The sequence below is a fragment of the Bombina bombina genome, chromosome 4 (genome assembly GCF_027579735.1).
Source record: "Bombina bombina isolate aBomBom1 chromosome 4, aBomBom1.pri, whole genome shotgun sequence".
NCBI classification, from domain to species: Eukaryota; Metazoa; Chordata; class Amphibia; order Anura; family Bombinatoridae; genus Bombina; species Bombina bombina.
Window position 1 is genome coordinate 464696011 of NC_069502.1, and position 19760 is coordinate 464715770.

At 37.3% G+C, this 19760-nt stretch overlaps 1 protein-coding gene across 1 annotated transcript in view; it reads left to right on the plus strand.

Moving 5' to 3' along the window:
- Nucleotides 1–634: 634 nt before the first annotated feature.
- LOC128656442 (major facilitator superfamily domain-containing protein 8-like) overlaps nucleotides 635–19760 on the plus strand; it is a 415013-nt gene continuing 395887 nt past the window's right edge. Inside the window, exon 1 of the mRNA XM_053710353.1 lies at nucleotides 635–963. Coding sequence (XP_053566328.1) covers nucleotides 948–963 — 16 coding nt within the window. The 5' untranslated portion in view covers nucleotides 635–947. The remainder of the gene's footprint in view (nucleotides 964–19760) is intronic.

Here is a 19760-nt window from a genome sequence, read left to right on the forward strand (position 1 = left end):
GCTGTCCTGAAGCCTTCTGTGCTTCTAGGACTTGATCGCGGTCTGGAGGGCGTTCCTAGGGTTGTAGGGACGCCCCCCAGATGCGATCCAATAATTGAAAATGCACGATCGCGTAGTTTCAATTTGTCTACATCGGAACAGGTGTTCCGATGTAGGCACTTTAACCCTGTCACGAAAGGGTTAATTCCATTCTGAAATTGTGAGCTTTTCAGTTCCTGTTAGAAATGGAAGTGCAGAACACTGTTAAATCCAGCACAACCATTGGCTGCACACTCTAATGACCTATGTATAATTGTCCCTAATTGGCCACAGCAGAGAAGGTAACACAAGTTACAACATGGCAGCTCCCAGTGTTTTATAGACACTAAAACTTTACTCTTATTTTGTCACTTTTTAAACAACTAATGAAACTTTAAAAAATACATCTACATGTTAGTCATGGACTAATCTTTTCTTTGAATTCATAATTCTATCTAGCATGTATTTAGTGTTTAATGTCCCTTTAATAACTGTTCTTTTCCCTGCTTTCTAAACAGAGTTTGACAGTAATTTCTCTCAGCAACTCCATGCTTTATATACAAAGGCAGCAGATTGTCTGCTCTGGGGATACTGAGACTAATAAAGTTCTTAGTGTTCAAGCTGTCAAAATGCACCTGGGACTTCAGACCTCAGGGAAAAGTACATGAAGGAATCAGGAAAGAGATTTGTTGGAGATTATATGGAGCTTCACTGATAGACTTTGAGGGATTGCTATGTAGTGCAAGAGAGCAGCAGCCGGTTTGAAGATTAATCTGTTGGGGAGAGCAGCAGGGTTTGTGTTTGCCAGGAAGCAGTATGGTGACTGAGAACTTCTAAAGGACGCCTGTGGTCTGTTGTGAGATATTAGCAGGGATTAGGAGTGATTCTTTTTTTGTTAATGAAACAGAGAATTCTGGTACAGAGAACACATGGATCCCCCTACAGGTACTAATAAATGCTAGTTATTATTTTTTATTATTTGACATTTTGTCATTTATTTTATATATTTACAGAATGTTACTAAAATATTAGCAATATTAGCACAGATATTTCTCTGTAAAGTATTGGTGGTCTGTCTGATGAAAAAGCAGGCGTTTCTGTGTTATATGAGCTCAGCCAATGTCAGGCTGTAATAGGCTAATTACATCTTGACTTCAAATTAGCTGCTACTGTAATATTTCTGACTGCACTGGCTTTATTATTGCTGTTGCTTTTATTAAGCATTAAGCAAATTTTACACTTTGGAGGTAATTAGCATTTTGTCATTTTATTTTTTAAAGTGATTTAATCTTTGTGTACATTTTACTATTTATCTTAAAGGGACATTCCAGTTAAAAATTAAATGCACATAGATTAATTATATATTTCAATAGAAACATATTTGCAATATACATGTATTAGCAAAAATACTTCTAGTAAAAGTTATTACTGTTTTAGTGTTAGCATTTTTCTCTGCACGTGCACGTGAAGCATAACTAGATATTCTCAGTGCACCAGCATTTTAAATACCGCTGCTCAGAGCACCAGTGTGGCTTGTAGTATCATGTCAGAGATTAACAAATTGAGTCATTACCAGCTGGTACAAGCACGTTAGGCTATCTGAGCAAGTGCTTTGTTTAAAATGCTGGTGCACGGTGCATATTTAAATACACTTTTGAATCAGCTATAGCTTTTATTAGAAGCGTTTTTGCTAATGCATTTATATTACAAAAATGTTTCTATTCAAAATTGCAATTAATCCATGCGGATTCTAATATTGTCTGGAAAGTCCCTTTAAATGATCTGAACCGTTTCAGATAATGCACTGTTTGGTTGGTTCATCTGACATCTAATGTCAGCCTACTAGCAGGTTTCTTTTTCCTTTTCTTATAATGCTTGAGGTGTCTGGGCAAGAAATGCAGTATTTCCTCATGGCTGCTAAGTACAAGGGCGATTCAGCCAAGTATTGGTTAGTTTGTAGTATATTTGTGTCCTTCTATCAATGAGTTATAATACAGAGCTCAGTCAGTGCAGATTTCCTTTGTGATTATGTGTGACTGATTATGAGGACTATCATAAATATCACTAGATTTCTGTGGAATGTTGTGTTCTCTACGTAACAGGTTATGAGAGCAGGTTGAGCCATTTGTGAGTTTGTATGCAGGCAGCAGGCTCATATACTGAGTGTTATTAAGAGACACTGAACCCAATTGTGATTCAGATAGGAGTAAATTAGAAAGTTGCATTAAATTGCATGCTCTATTAGTAATTTTTCTTTGTTCTCTTGCTATCTTTATTTGAAAAAGGCATTTAAGCTATTTTTTTTGGTTCAGACTCTGGACAGCACTTGTTTATTGGTGGGTGAATGTATCCACCAATCAACAAGAACAACCCAGGATTTGTTCACCATAAATGGGCTGTCATCTAAACTTACATTTTTGCATTTCAAACAAAGATACCAAGTTTAAGTTTCTGTTCCATTAATATGGACCTCCCATTCTGCTGGCACAATCGGCACAGTCTATGCCAGTGGAGGCCTTAGAAAATAATAATACAGCTAAAGAATTAAACATTAGTCTGTCAGTTGTACAAGCATAAGTATAATGAAAATGATCAACTATAATGTCTTGGTTTGGATCAGTGTCAAACCGAAAAAATGTGCAGTTAAAGGGATATGAAACAGTGCTCGTTTAGTAAAAAAACATATGTTAAAGTAAACATAAAAAGACAGATTGTGTTAAAAACAGCAAACAACTTACTTGTTTTCTTGCAAAATAAACGCTTAAATATTCTCAGTGTAGCTACTGCCTTTAGTGAGATAAGGGAACTACCATTATAAAACTTATGTTGTATTGTCATATTATTTTTTGGAGCAAAGGTCCTCTGAGCATGGGCAAGAAACTGTCTGGAGCTATAGTAGGTGTCTCCTAACAACCATTTCAGAGGAAAAGCTACTCCTTTGCCTTCCTGTAGAGACCACAGTTTCTTTGTGGGGGCTGTGACAGGAATTAATGGACCATGCACAAATTAAAGGGATATGAAACCCAAAAATATTCTTTCATGATTCAAATAGAACATACAATATTAAACAACTTTCCAATTTACTTCTATTATTACATTTTCTTTGTTTACTTGTTATCCTTTGTTGAAAAGCAGGGATGTCAGCTCAGGATTATTCATGTGTCTGCAACACTTTATAGCAGCAGTTTTGCAACAATGTTATATATTAGCATAGTGCTATATATTAGCACTAGATGGCAGCACTATTTCCTGACGTAGTGCTTCGGGCATGTGCACGCTACATACCTAAGCATCTCTTCAACAAAGAATAGCATGAGAACAAAGCAAATTTGATAAAAGAAGTAAATTGGAAACTTTTTAAAAATTGTATTCTCTATCTGAATAATGAAAAGAAAATTTTGTGTTTCATGTCCCTTTTTAGTATAAAATGTAAAATAATTTTACAATAAAAAGAATACATAGTGCAATAATTTGTATTAGGTATCTCCCACTATTTAGTGCTTTTTCATTACAATACAGACTGTTTTATATCTCTTTAACCCCTTCACAACTGGGAGTTTCAGAGGAAAAACTTGCCCAAAGTAGCAGAAAATGTGTAGCACTCAGTTTAAACAGAAATAGAGCCTTTGTGTTTTTATTTACCTATGAAAACAAAATATAATGTTAAAGTAGACAGCCCATGGTATTGATCTAGGCCCATTTTGGTATATTTGATGCTGCTAGTTGGACACCGAATAAAATCATAAAAAAAAAATTGTTAACTTTTTGCACTTAGTTTTAGTTTTTCACTAAAATTATTTACACACAACTACTGCAGTCATAAGACAAATGGTTTTAAAAGCTTTTTTGGTGGCCCCTTTGTTCAGAAATAGCAGACATGCATGGCTTTGCCATTGTTTTTTGTCATTTAGAAGGCAATTGTAGCTGCGCACCACACTTCTGAAATTCCTGGCAATCAAGGGGTTAATCAGTTGAAAGGTTATTTGCTCTAGTGTAGGGATTACCAGGCTTCCCACCTGACACCCCCTGGTCCTTCCCAAACACCTCTCTTCCCCCCCCCCCCCACTCTGGTCACCACCATCTTAGGTATTGGAAGTCTGCCAGTATGCAGTTTAGGGCTTTTCATTTTTTTTTTTTTTATTTCTGTAGTGTCGATCCCACCTCCCTGATCTCCCCCCCCCCCAAACAGCTCTCTAACCCTCTCTCCTCCCACTCTTCTCTGACATATTTGTAACTAGCAGCCAGTCTGCCAGTAACAAATAATTCAAATAATTAATTTTTTTTTTTTTCTGTAGTGTAAGGGGCCTCTCTCACCCTACCCTACCTCCCCTTTCTAAGCAATTACTGTAGAGTCCTCCCACCCCCCTCCAGATTATATTGTTCCATTGTGTAGGGCCCCATCCTTCTGTAATGATATTTTGTTGGTGCTGTGTGGGAGCAATGGGATTGAAGGAGGGAGGCAGGTGGGCAAACCCTCCCCTCTCTGCCCTCCTCTCTGGGTTGCCCATCCATCTCCCTCTTTCCCTCCCACTGCTCCCATTCAGCACCAAGGAACAATCGTTACAGAGAGCGACACAGACAGAGTCACTCTCTGTAACAATTTGGCGATCTGGCTTCAGTTGCGTTTTGTCCCAAGCTGTAGTCTCTGTTGTCTGAGATGACAGCTGGAACCGCATCATGTGCCACAGTGTTGGATATAGGAGCTACCTCAACACAGTACGCTGGGCAAAGTACTTTGTGACGTAGTATCTACATCCAATTGCCGCAAAGGGGTTAAAGGGCTATAATAATTAAAACAATTAAATGCTTTACTTTGTTAGAGCATGTAATTTTAACCCTAGCGGTGCACTAACTTTTTAACCCATGCAGTGCACTGCTGGTCCCAAACGGAAACTGCTGCTGACCCAATCAGCAACAATAGTCTTATGACCCAGCTGTGTTATTGGATGACAGGAAGTTTCTGCTCAGGACTATAAATACTCTGCGGCTTCTGAGTGGCCCATTTAAAGGGATATGAAACACACAAATGTTCTTTTGTCATTCAGAGTATACAATTTAAAAAAGGGTCCAGTTTACTTTGTTCACAAAGTATTCTTTGTGGGAAAGATACTGAGGTAGGAATCGCAGGAAATGGTGTTACCAAATAGTTATCTTGCAAATAGATAACATTCTTGAAAAAAGTCTGCCTTATAGTGCTCCAGATATGTGCACACTCCTGAGCTTACTTCCCTGCTGTTTTACAAAAGATACAAAGAGAACCAAGAAAATTTGATAACTGAAGTAAAATTAGAAAGTTGTTTAAAATTACATGCTCTATCTGAATCATGAAAGAAAGATTTTGAGTTTCATGTCCCTTTAAAGGGACAATTCAAAAGAAAAAGCGGAGCACTTCCATTAGTCCTAAAAATGAACTTTTATTGTCAAAAAATAGATAAAATCCATATGGTACAGCAAAGGGTGGGAAGAGTAGTAGGTTAATCCCTGGATCCACTGACGCGTTTCGGCTTGGTAGCTGTAATTGTAGTGTGGTGTGTTAGCCAAATTAACTTAAATTTAAATAATACATCCGCTTTTGATTGGCTAAAAGTTAAAGGATTACTTTCTGTTATTTTTATGCTAATCAACTAACATATTAAAGTTAATAAACATTAATTAAAACCTACTGACCTATATTTTCTCCAAAACGAAGTTTCATAATGTTCTAAAAGTTATATCTTTTATTCGCCGATGATGTCACGTTATCCTGCCCACTATTTTCAGCACTGCATGTTTAAAATACTTAAACCAATAACTTTGTGTTTAAAGCCCCCTTTTGAAACCTAGGTATTGTAAACGGATTGGTACAGAGCAAAGGTTACCCACGGAGTGGGGTTGGAAAACAATTAAATTTGCAGACAAGATTTCTGATATACGGTACAGATATGTTAATGAAATGCTATTGATAAAAAGCGTATTACTTACAGTGGCCCTTTAACAAATGATTTAACCCTGTCTGCTCTCCACACTATTTATTTAAATAGTATACAGTTAATATAAGTAAAGTTCGCATAAAATTAAACATGATGTGAGCGACTCTTAACCCACATTAATGCATTTCAAAGTGGTAACATGTTTTGGGTCGTTGTCTTATTGAAATATCCAGCCCCGGCGTAACTTCAACTTTGTGACTGATTCCTCAACAATATTCTCAAATATCTGCTGATATTGAGTGGAATCCATGCGACCCTCAACTTTAACAAGATTCCCAGTACCAGCACTGGCCACACAGCCCCACAGAATGATGGAACATCCACCAAATTTTACTGTGGCTAGCAAGTGTTTGTCTTCGAACGCTGTGTTCTTTTGCCGCCATGCATAACGCCTCTTGTTATGACCAAATAACTCAATCTTTGTTTCATCAGTCCACAGCATCTTCTTCGAAAATGAAGCTGGCTTGTCAAAATTGTGCGTTTGCATACCTCAAGCGACTCTGTTTGTGGCATGTGTGCAGAAAAGGCTTCTTCCGCATCATTCTCCCATACAGCTTCTCCTTGTGCAAAGTGCGCTGAATTGCTGAACGATGCACAGTGACACCATCTGCAGCAAGATGATGTTGTAGGTCTTTGGAGGTGGTCTGTGGGCTGTCTTTGACCGTTCTCACCATCCTTTGCCTCTCCGATATTTTACTTGGCCTGCCACTTCTAGCCTTAACAAGAACTGTGCCTGTGGTCTTCCATTTCCTCACTATGTTCCTCACAGTGGACACTGACAGTTTAAATCTCTGCGATAGCTGTTTATAGCCTTCCCCTAAACCATAATGTTGAACAATATTTTTTTTTCAGGTCATTTGAGAGTTGTTTTGAGGCCCCCATGTTGCCACTCTTCAGAGGAGAGTCAAAGAGAACAAGAACAACAACTTGCAATTGGCCACCTTAAATACCTTTTTTAATGATTGGATGCACCTGTCTATGCAGTTCAAGGCTTAATGGGCTCACCAAACCAATTGTGTGTTCTAATTAATCAGTGCTAGGTAGTTACAGGTATTCAAATCAACAAAATGACAAGGGTGCCCAAATTTATGCACCGGTCTAATTTCGTTTTGATGTATATTGCACATTTTCTGTTAATCCAATAAACCTCATTTCACTACTGAAATATTACTGTGTCCTTCAGTTATTTGATAGATCAAAATTAAATTGCTGATCCAAACACCCAATTATTTATAAATGAAAATCATGGAAATTTTCAGGGGTGCCTAAACTTTTGCATACAACTGTATATAATTTTTTATATGTGTTAAAAGAGGACAGAACAAATCAGTTCTAAGTGTGTAACCCCAAGACAAATAATCTAGATGTAAAGTATATGAACTGGCTGCCTAATACCTGGAATAAGGACAGTAGTAAGGTCCCAACCTAACAGTGTCCTATATCCAGTAAATAAGGAAAATGTGTGAGAAGGATGGTATCAAGGCGCACTATATTCATGTTTATATTCTTTCCATTTTGTGCGCTCCATTAAAGTTTATGGGGAAAATAAGTTAATGTGGTCGCAGCGTCCGAAGTCCTCAAGTTAGCATGTGTCGACTTTCGCTTGTGTACAAACATTTTACTTTCAACTTGCAGTATGCATGCTAACCTGTCTGCGTTAAATCTTTTCTTCTGGCGGTATTTGAACCTGAGCAAAAGCACTTAAAATAATTCATTTTTTTTATAGATATATGTTTTTATTGAGGTAAAACAAATAGCACTCAGCAAAGCCAGATATGGATGATAACAGTAACAATCATAAATATTCTCCATATTACAATGTTATCTCTGTAATATATAGCCATAGAAATAGATTATGGAGAGTACGATTATAGACTCAGCAATGAGAAGCAATATGCACAAAGTGCCAGCTGAAACCTCAATTTTATGTAACATTAAAAACTTTCATATAAAGCCTATTAAGGCAAACATCTAATCAACAACTTAGATATGCACACGGTAAATATATAAGATTACCAATAGTACCAGAAAATTAACAGAATCAGAATGCCTATATGATAAGGGTGAGAGCATGGTGTATAACACCAAGAACAAATCACATTAAAGGGACACTAAACCCAATTTTTTTTTCCTTTCATGATTCAGAAAGAGCATGCAATTTTAAGCAACTTTCTAATTTACTCCTATTATCAATACTTCTTCATTATCTTGTTATCTTTATTTGAAAAAGCAAGAATCTAAGCTTAGGAGCCGACCCATTTTTGGTTCAGCACCTGGGTAGCGCTTGCTGATTGGTGGCTAAATGTGCTCTATCTGAGTCATGAAAGGAAAAAAATGGGTTTAATATCCTTTTAAGCCCCTAATTGAGTGAAAAGGGGGAGAGAAAAAAAAAGTGAAGACAGCTTGCCCCAGGGCCATAACTCCCAATCAAGACAATGTAAATCAGTATATTTATTAATAATAGCAACGTAGGACTCCGTTATCTTAAAAGAGTTGTATATCTGAAATCTTTGACCAAACTATAGGGTTTTGCTTTAGCCAGGTTTGAGCCAGGGCCAACTTAAAAGCTAGGAATAAGCATACGTTAAATAATCTATGGGGAATATATGAAACAACCCTGAAGAGGGAGAAAAAATCAATTGAATGTTTTTAGAACAGTAGGAAAAAGTTTAACGCCACAAAGAAGTGATTTGAGGGCATGCCCACCAAATATGAAAAGGAGTGTTCAATGCAATGCTTACTCAGCATTTGGGTGAATTGATGGGAGAAATTTTAAAAAGTGTAATTGGAGGGAGATGCCATTGTAGTAGAATTTTAAGGTAGGGCTCAAATAATGTGACACAGTGTATTGCTTTCTTTTGTTAAAGACATAAGTCTCCTCCAAAATGGTGCCTTGTGTGTTAGAAATAAAGAAGCTTCCCAGTGCTGAATAGGGATGGATTTATAAAACACTGGAGGCCTTAAGATGTCTCAATACAATAGAGGGAGTAGCTACCACTTCGGCTTACCAGAAGTATCCCACCTTCTCTCCCACTCTGTTCTGGCCCGTAAAGGAACGGCAACAAACCCCCTATGAAGGGGAACTGGAGGATATTATTATGCGAAAAAACAGGGAAACAAGAGAAGGTCATTCTCATTGCGCAAAACTTTCACTGCATTTCCCTTTCGTGTCATAAATCAAAATGAGTGTGAGGAAGAGTCAATAATAAAGCCCTTATACTATGGAAAGCCACAGTTGGAATATTATGGATTTGATCCCAGATCTTGAGATTAGATTTAATTATGTAGTTGTCAAGAATAGTTGTTGGTCTCGCATGTTTCGCCAACCAGATGAAATCACATAGGTGAAACTCTTATGGGAGACATGCTTGCTCTAGTTTCATCCATCTACTGTTCAGTAGGGGAACACTCCAGCGAGTGATTTGGGAGAGCCTGGCTGCCTCATGATAGATCAATATATTGTGAGCGGGAAAACCTATGGATAAAACAGGGAGTTGAAGAATTCTAGTGGCTACTCTTGGAACCTTGTTTCTCCAAATAAATTTGTTACAAAGTTGTTGAAATTGAGTAACTAATGATTTTAGAAGTAGTATTGGTGGGGGGGCGGAGCCAACTGCCGGAGAGACCAGACGTGCCTGAGCAGAGCTCCTGGCATATAGACTAAAGTTTGGGATATACCTAGACATTTTATCCTCCAATCCCTTATTTTATTATCCTAAAGATAAGAGACATTCACCTCAAGACACAGGGTAGGCGAGAGCTCTATATAGGGGTTGTACATAAAATTTTTGGCACTTCCACTTCGCCATGTGGTGAACACTGCCATTTTGTTCACTGAGCCCTGGGGCAGCTGGGACAAATATCGCTTGTGGATTCAGAGGGACACACTATTTATCCTCCCCAGGCATACGGGCCAGCTTAGCCACGGTCACTCTGCAGCTTTCAGAACAGCGGTGGTTCCCTTAATAAGAAGTTCAACTACTACACTTGTGGCGCAGCATGGATATGGAGGCCTGGGAACGACATGGGCGGCAGCTCATTGACGAGTACTTCCAGAGCCTTGAGATACACCTTACCGCGTGGGTTTCTGCCCTATTAGTACGACCGCTACAGAATCTAAATACCTTGCCCTCCCAGCAGAAAGAAGATGTTGGGGCCGCATCTACAGGGTCACTGCAGGAGGTACGGGAGACGCAGCATACTGTGCAGGCTTCTGAGATCAGCCCAATTTTGAGAGCCGGAGATGCAAGGAGAGATGGGGAGAAGGCTGACAGGGCTGATGTTAAACTGAAGCGAGCACCTGTTACTGGCCTATCTATATATCGCGTGGAGGCTTCACTTGGTCCGACCGCATTCAGTGAGCTGGAGAGTGATTGCAATGACATTGATGCGGTGAGTTACTACCTTCTGGCGGCTACAGCAAACGGTGACTGCAACAGTGATACCATCAGAGTGGGGCACCTTGCATTCATCTCTTTGGGTTCCCAATATAGTATAACTGACTGTACAGAAACAAGCACTGGAGAGCCCTTCCACCCTGAAGCTGGGGTTCCCAGGACTAGAGACTGTTCTGTATCATTGAGCACCGGAGTGGGGTAAATTTACTTATTATGGACTCAGAACTATATATTACGCATGTTTTCCTCGCTGACTTAACTGTCTAGGCCCTTATTCCTCTGCATTACCTGCTCACCTCTACCCTCTTATATGTTTTGCAGCCTCCCAAAGATTATTATAGTTCTGCCTTACCGTTGTTACTCTACAGCATGTATTGATGTTTATGAATGGAAGTGGACCCCACGTCTTGTCATTCTGCCATACTTTGCAGTCCACATGTACATTGCACCAGCAAAATGCTTCAGAAGATCTATAAAAATCTGGTCTTGGTTGTACTTGCTGCGACAGTTCAAAGGGGTCTCCATAGCAAGGACCTTGCTTGCACTATCGTTTCAGTAAGGCTTCAGAATATTAAGGCTAAAATTAACCCTTGTGACTGTATTCCTAGAACCATTTTTAAAAAAAGCTGTATTTGTTTCTTTGCTCAACAATATGCTTGCAAAAGGTTAAATATTATATGCAATAATCGCTTTAGGTATATGTGGGATGGTGAGTGGAGATCTTGCACACCAATTGCTAATGCTAGTCAATGAGATGAGGTTCTATATGTTATTCCACCCACTTACATTGTACATATGTTTTTTGTCACCTCTTGTTTGCATCTATTTAGCAGCCTAATAGCTATCCATACATGAGCTGCACTCTACATCAATGCGGATTTAATTCCCCCAGTTAGTGGCAAAACTGTTGATGTCAGCACAGGGCAATTTAGGAGCCAGTATACAAATATATTTATAGCTAATTTGGTGATGACCTTTCTTATCATAGACAGCTCTTACAGACAGTTGATATGTTTATTATATTTTTGCTGCAGGAGTTATACTGAGGCTATTTAGTAGTAACCCCCTATGTACTCTCATATATATCTGGTTGGATTTCTTTTAATGAGCACACATTTGAGACTACCCTGCCTGTATTACCTAACCTTGTTGAAATTCCCCACACACCTTTTTACTGCCGCAGAGAGTCTGGTTCAGAGGTCTAAGTTATATGTCTCTTTTTTTATTCCATTGGAATGCCTGTACACTAATGTTAATAATCTTTCTGTTCGGGGGGCGGGCTGCCAGCGGCCGAGGCGGTAAGTCCCCCTCTTGCACGATTCCAACGGAGTGTAAGCTCTCACCTTTAATGGAGACCTTTGTATTAGGTCTAGGTGTACACACCATATAGTTACTATTAGGGCTCCTATAGCAGCCATTAAGTTTATGGGCCACATCCCATTTGTCTCACCCAAATTCTCGCCTCCCCCCCTCCCCTACTGTAATACACCCCCCCTTCCCTTTAATTGTTGTATCCCCACAAAAATTAACACTAGTATTTACTATAAGCACTCGCATAGGCCTCCTATCCCTAGAGCCATATTTTGGTCTCACCATGTGATCCAAATGGTTAATATTTCATTCCTTCCCCTACCCTTTAGTTGATATATGGCTGTTAGGGTGTCACTGAACGCTGGTATGTTTTTCTCAATAACATCCCCTACACCTGACTTACTAACATCCCTTAAGCTTCAACTCTCCCAAATATATCTCTTATCTAGTCAGGTCAGCAGGACTGACCATCATTATTAGCCAGATGAGCCTATAATCCACATACACTCCCTATCTTTTTTACAACCCCACTAATTTTTCTCCTTAACATAGTAACATCATAATTGATGCCCGGTATTTCAAAAGGTTCCTTTGGCATATATTATATTCATCGCATTTACTTTACCACCTCCCCCCCCTCTCTGTAATGCATCTCCTAGCCAAGGAGAACTAACCTAGCAGTTTCTCTTACTTATACCGCACCCTCCTTCACTCCATTAGTACTCTCTCCTACTTTACGTAATACCACAATGCGGGTCCTACCTTTTTCATTTAGACCAGTAGGCCTCCTTAAACAGTTCTATCGAGTTTTTCTCCATACAGTATATTTTAGAGACCTTTTGGGAGTCCGAATCAAAAGCAGCAAATGCCTTCAGGTACTGGTTGGAAGGCTTCACAGTGGATCCTATTTGCTACTAAGGGAGTTTAGAATATATTATAGCATATTATTTTACCTTTATATTGATATTTTTCATATAAAAAGAAAAAAAAAACAGAGGTTTTTCAATAGGGACCCATAAGTGGCCCCCCTTAAGTCATGTCTACCTACTCTGTATTCTGTTCACGGTAAATCTAGGTGGCCCAATAGTGGTCGCTTACACCAGGTAGTAGGTGTCCAGTTAATATAGCACTTATCGTATAGTATGTGAAAGTAATTTGTCATCCAACTCTTGTGTATATTCATTTGACATGTGTCAGCAGTTTACCTTGTATTAATCTTTGTTTGTCATGATGTGTATTGGCAATTACTAATTGTTTGTTTTGACAAAAAAACCTCAATAAAAATATTTAAAAAAAAAAAAAAAAAAAAAAAAAAAGAAGTAGTATTGGTAAACAAAAAAAACAAATATGTAATTTTAGACAATAAATGAAATTTAAAGGTTTGAATCCTCCCCAGCCAAGAAAACAAGGGAACATTCCATTTGTCTACACTATCTTAAAAAGGGACATTAAACACTTTGAGATGGTAATATAGAATGATAAATCGTACATATAAAAAAGACTCTGCAATTTACTTTCATTATTTATTTGGTCCCCATGTTTCTAAAATTCCATTCTGAAATTGTGAGCTTCTCAGTTCCTGTTCGAAATGGAAGTGCAGAACACTGTTATATTCCACACAGCCATTGGCTGCACACTCTAGTGACCTATTTATATCTGTCTCTAATTGGCCACAGCAGAGAAGGTAACCTAAGTTACACCATGGCAGCTCCTATTGTTTTATAGACACTAAAACATTACACTTATTTTGTCACTATTTAAACGTAATGAAACTTTAAAAAATACATCTACATATTCTTTTCGTTAATGCATCATTCTATTTAGCATGTATTTAATGTTTAATGTCCGTTTAATAGAAGCAAGCAAGGGGTGGCAGTTCATTGAAACTGGCAGGTTTGAGGTGTAAGCCTCAGTTTTTGAAATATTTAGCTTATAACGGCTGATGGCTGCAAACTTATCCAAGAGTTGAAATAAGTATGGAAGTGATTTAAGCTGGTCAGGTCGTCTGCAAACAATGCATTTTTTTTATACAGTTCCATTATGAGCTACTCCTAATATGAGGGTCAGATTGAATAGCTTTTGCTAGGGGTTCCATAAGTAATGAAAAAAGAAGGGGACGACAGGGGACACCCCTGTTGTGTACCATTAGTGATGGAAAGGGACCTGAGGAAAAGCCTAAACCTCAAACAGATGCAGAAGGATGAAATACATTGCTGTAATAGTAGTTTTAAAAGAAACCATAAAGCAAAATTTTTCCAGAACTGTAAACGTATATGTCCAAACCAACCTGTCAAAGACTTTTTCAGCATCCAATGACAGTGTGGCACAAGGGATACCCAATCTTTTACAGTAAAAAAAATATTTAGGAATTATAATTTATTTAAACATATTACAATGATTTAATAGATCGTCTAGCCCCAAGTGTATACCTTAAATGCAATATAAATATAAATGAACAATACTTAAAAAAACAAATATTAAATAAAAGTAGAAAATAATACTCAAAAGACAAACGTCCTAAAAGGGTACCAACGTTTTAAATCTAAAAACAAGCTCAGAGACAGATAAAATAAAATGAGCCCAACTGTCCTAAATCTCTGCAATCACAAATGTTCACTCTTGCAGCTTACAAACATTAACTGGTATCTTTCTGTTCCGTGCTAAATAGGAAACATAATATATTCATAGTGTAACACTGTTTTCAGTAAGAAAGTGTCAACCTGCTGAGCGTCTAGTTGTCCTTGGTCCTACAGGTTGGTCCTATCTGACATTTAGCACCCTGGCTTAGGTGGTTGGTCATGGCCCTGACTGCGAGGTTGAGTGATGGCCATTGCAGTGGGAGTGATGTCCTAAGACCCGAGTCTGAGGGCGCTCCATTGTTTTGCGATGGTCCAAGGACTCCCTAAGTTACATCTGGTGTGTTGAGGAGCTGAGCTCAGCTGCTTGAGCTCATGACCATCTCTTTGCAGGGGTTTTCTATACTTAGGCCCCAATTGCAGCCACCTGTTATTGGTTATTTAAATTGACTGCCAGATTTCTGTTGGCTTCACAATAAATGCGACCCATGGCTCTTTTTTCTTCCAAACGTGTGCCTTGTGCTATTTCGTATTTAAGTTATGTGTATGTTAGTTAGTTATGGTTAATATGTTATTATGTCAGCAGTAATTAGGACGATAGGGCATTTAATCCCTTATATCATTGGCATCATCAATCACCTCCCTCATCTTTTTTAAAAAAAATAATTTGGTTTATTATTTTATGTAATGTTAGACTTTTTTTATTTTTTGTAATTTTAGATTAATTTAAATTTTAGCTTTTTTATTTTTAAAGTAATGTTAGGTTTTTTATTTTAATTGTAACTTTAGTATTTTTTAATTTAGGGGGTGTTAGGTTAGGGGGCTTAGTAATTTAGTTATTTGCGTTGTGGGGGTTTAGCAGTTTAGGGGTTAATAGATTTATTAGGTTAATTGCAATGTGGTTAATGGTGGATTAGAGGTTAATAGTTTAATTGCGATATGGGGGTTTGGTGGTTTAGGGGTTAATAAGTTAATTAGTTACTTTGCGATGTGGGGGGTTAGCGGTTTAGGGATTAATACATTTATTAGGTATAGACATACAAACTCTTGCACCCTGTGTTGCAAACCACGGAAAAATATAATACAATGCCTTCAGCTATTATGTGATCCGTAATAAAATATAACACTGTCACTCTCTAACAGTGTAAATATAGCCGGTATATTGTCAGGACTAGAAAACACTGCACAGGGTACTCCACTTCGGTTATTTTCAGGTGTTTAAGCAAATGCATTAGGTAAAAGTAAAACACAAGATTTGTCACATTTCTCGTTATAGGTGTATATTCATACTTCTTATTACAGGTATAAGATCTTGTATCACTCTTGATATACAGAAGTAATGGTAATATTTGGAATCAACTTTCTCAAAAAGTAAACACTGGACAAGCTTGGTTACTCACTGTTATCCGGCCTCACTCATGCAAGATGGCGGAGTTACTGTAGTAAACCGTTTCACCGGACAGCATTACCTGTGGAAAGCCTGTGACTTGTATTTCCTTTGGCAGCAACCTCCAAATGCTGCAATTTTTGACCAATTTTCACCATATGTTGAAATAAAAGTCTTATAAGAGACAGAGCATTAAATCATTGCAGTAGATTTATTCGAATGAACAAACAGGTGAACACCACTCCACACACACCTCACAGCCACATCCGACGCGTTTCCTGCCGCTAAACGGCACTTCGTCAGGGATATTGACAGCTGCTGTGAACCTCCCTTAAAAAGGCTAAGCCCTCATATTCAGATTTAAAGGTATAGTACTTTTTCTATAGCCATTCATACAAGGGAGTTGAACAAAAACATTGTTACAAAATAAAACTATATAAAATAGTCAATACAATGTTGCAACTTGAGCACACTAAAGTTTAACATAGTTTCACATAAATAGGAACATTTAGTCTCCTGCACTATAAATGTATGACTCTCTATATATATATATACCGTCATATTTTTACAATTCATGGCTAATCTATGATTAAATTTATAGGTATGAAAATTAATTACAATTAATACACTCGGCTTTGTCTTGATTCATAATGATGTCAATATAATGAATATTCGAATAGTATAGTACAGAAAAGTTAGAAATTAAAAATTGATCCGTTCTAATCTTCAAATATAACATCATTTTATGACTGAACCCACAATGTTATGATACTATCAATTATTTTAGGCATTACTTAGAATTTCATGTTAGTTGCCTATATATAATTTTACATCTGAAATCATATTTATACCAAAAGGACTTCCGGTTTTCAATGTATATATCCAATAGACTTCACTCCTATTCAGGGCTTGAGTTCTATTTCCCCCAACATTGTATTTTGGTATTAAATCAATACCCTGAACGGAGAAAAGTGTATTGATATATTCTAATTCTTGTTTATCAAAATTGTCATTTCTTCTGTGTAGTGCAAAGTGCTTTGATACAGGTGTTTTTGGAATATCATTTTCTAAGGAAAGTAAGTGCTCCCTCACTCTATCCTTGAGCATTCTTGTAGTTCTTCCTGTATATTGACTATTACATAGTTTGCATGTGATCAAATATATAACAAATCTTGAGTTACAATCTATATGGTGGTTTATCTTATATGTGTTGCCAGTGACAGTTGAGGTAAAAGTATCACTTTTCTTCATGTAGCTGCAAGATTTACAAGGTATTCCTCCACATTTAAAGCTACCATTACATTTTCCTAGCCACATTTTATTTACTGTTTTGGCTTTATCTGCAAAATTCTGTTTTAGACTATTTTCTATAGTTTCTGATCTTCTAGAAACACATCTAACACCTTTTTCTATGGTTGTTCTTAATTTAGGATCATTTTTTAGCAGTGGAATAAATCTTTGTACAATTCTGCATATATCCTGATACTGTCTGCTATATTTTGTTGAAAACGTCAGCCTATCTAAGTCTCCATTTGCTCTCTTCGGCTTATCCTTTAGCAAAACCTGTCTATCCATCTCATTGACTGCCTTCATAGTTTTAAATAAATCCTTCTTGTTATACCCTCTGTCACTCAGTCTTTCTACTAAATTATTAGCCTGATCCAAATACGTCTCATTATCACTACAATTACGCCTAAGGCGCATAAATTGCCCCTTTGGAATCCCTTTCTTTACACAATAGGGATGGCCTGAGTCAGCCCTCAAAATCGTATTATCAGAAGTTTTTTTCCTAAAGGTCCTAGTATTTATGCAACCTTTCTTACTATCTCCTACTAATGTTAGATCTAAATAGTCTACACTTTCATCAGAGTTATAATGTGTAAATTGTAAATTATTTTTATTGTCATTCAGGTATTTTATAAATTCTTCTATGCTAGTTGTGTCTTTTTTCCAGACGATCAAAAGATCGTCTATAAATCTGGTATAGAAACAAATCTTAGATAGAAAGGGATTATTGCTAGTAAACACTTTATTAAGTTCAAAATATCCCAAATATAAGTTAGCATACGAGGGGGCGAATTTCGCCCCCATCGCTGTGCCCTGATTTTGGACATAATAAGTCCCTTCAAAAAGAAAGTAATTATGGCTCAGAAGGAACCTCACAATATCAACAATATAATCTATAAAGCCTGATTCAAAATTAGTATGAATATGTAACATTTCCCTGAGGGCCACAAGACCCTCTCTGTGAGGTATACAGGAGTATAGAGATACCACATCTACAGTTAAAAAAGTAAGGTTATCTGACCAATCTAGATGTTCCAGTTTTCTAAGTAAATGTTTGGTATCTCTCAAATATCCTGGCAAATTTTTAACAATTGGCTGTAAAAAATCATCAACCCATTTGCCTAAATTTTCCCCTATAGTACCTATAGTGGAAATAATGGGCCTTCCTGGCGGATTAAGCCTAGACTTATGGATTTTCAGAAGATGTTTAAAAACTGATATTGTTGGACTTTCATTAATAAAGCATTCTGCCTGTGTACGTGTAAGATAATTTAGGTGGATACCTTCATCTAAGAGCATTTTAAGTTCCCTATTAAACTTCTCAGTGGGGTTAAATGTAAGTTTACGATATGTTTCCCTGTCAGACAGCTGCCTTTCAGCTTCTTGAACATAAGCTACTCTATCTTGCACAACAATAGTGCCCCCTTTGTCAGATTTTGACATCACCACATTTTTATTATCTTTAATTTGCTTAAGTGCAGCTCTTTCTCTGTATGAAAAGTTATCCCAACTTTTTTTCTTTTTATTTTCACAATTTACTTTAATATTATAAAGTTGTGTTAATTCATCTTCTACTACTGTGTGGAATACTTCTATAAGGTCCCCTCTTGCATGGACCGGGTAGAAATGACTAGTGTGGCCTATCTTGCATTGAGAGCTAGGTATACTTAAGTTGCTCTGATTGTATCTTAAACTTTCGCTGTTTAGCAATCTCAAGCTATTGGTATCACATAATTCTTCAAATGACAAACTTTCAAGATTTTTAGTAATGACTTCGCTATTGGACATATCATTAGAGCTAGTGTTAGTAGGATTTTCTTCAATGGATTGTGGATCCTCATTAAAGAAATGTCTCCTCAGGGTTATCTTCCTTACAAATTTATTAAGATCTATTATAGTGTCAAATAAGTTCATATTTCTATCCGGGGAGAAACCCATCCCTTTTGAAAGGGCAGTCTCTTGTATTTTAGTTAGCGGGTATGATGATAAATTGACAACATTCAATTGCTCTTCTCTTTTGTAGCCCTGGTCAGCCTGCTCGGATATTTTGCCTTTGGCTCCTCCTCTTTTTTCTTTTTTATTCTCTTTGGATCTCCATCTTTTACTTTATCTTCAGTGCCTGGTGTTTTCGGGGTAATCCCCAGATCAACCAAAGATCTATGACTTGCATTATCTTTAGATCTTGCTCCCATTTTATCGCTCTCAAAGCTGCTGCAAATCGGAGTGGAGGATTTTGGGCTATAGGCATATGTGCTCCCCTCAGTATCCGAGAACGTCACTTTTCTCTGATCTTCCTTGTTTGTTGCTTCCCCTTGTGAGTCCATTCTTTTTCCTTTTTCTGTGATGGTTCTTTCTTTTGTTTTTATTTTTATGTTTAATCGTGGTGTTTGATTGCAATCCAGTACTCCAACTATAAACGACATCCAAATCATAATCTTTACAGTCTCTTTGGTATTTTCCTAATTTCTTATTCACTATTTCATTATCAATCCTTTCTGTAGTATCTTTCAGTTGTTTTGTATAATCCTCAAATCTTTCATCATCCTTGAGGTCATCTATCTGTATTTGGAGTTCAGCTAGCTCACACAGAATTTGTTCTCTTTCTTTTGTTCTCCTTTTTAGCAGTTGTTTCATGAGGACCACAGAACAATCTGTTAAATTTTGATTCCACTCTTTCATGAAATCAGTATCTAATTTTTCCGCTGCAGGATACTTTTTCATTCTGAGTCCCCTTGGTATTTTGTTTTCTGTGATATATAATTGTAAAAATTCCATTTCCCACCATGTTTTTAGTTCCTTAATGGTTAACTTTTCT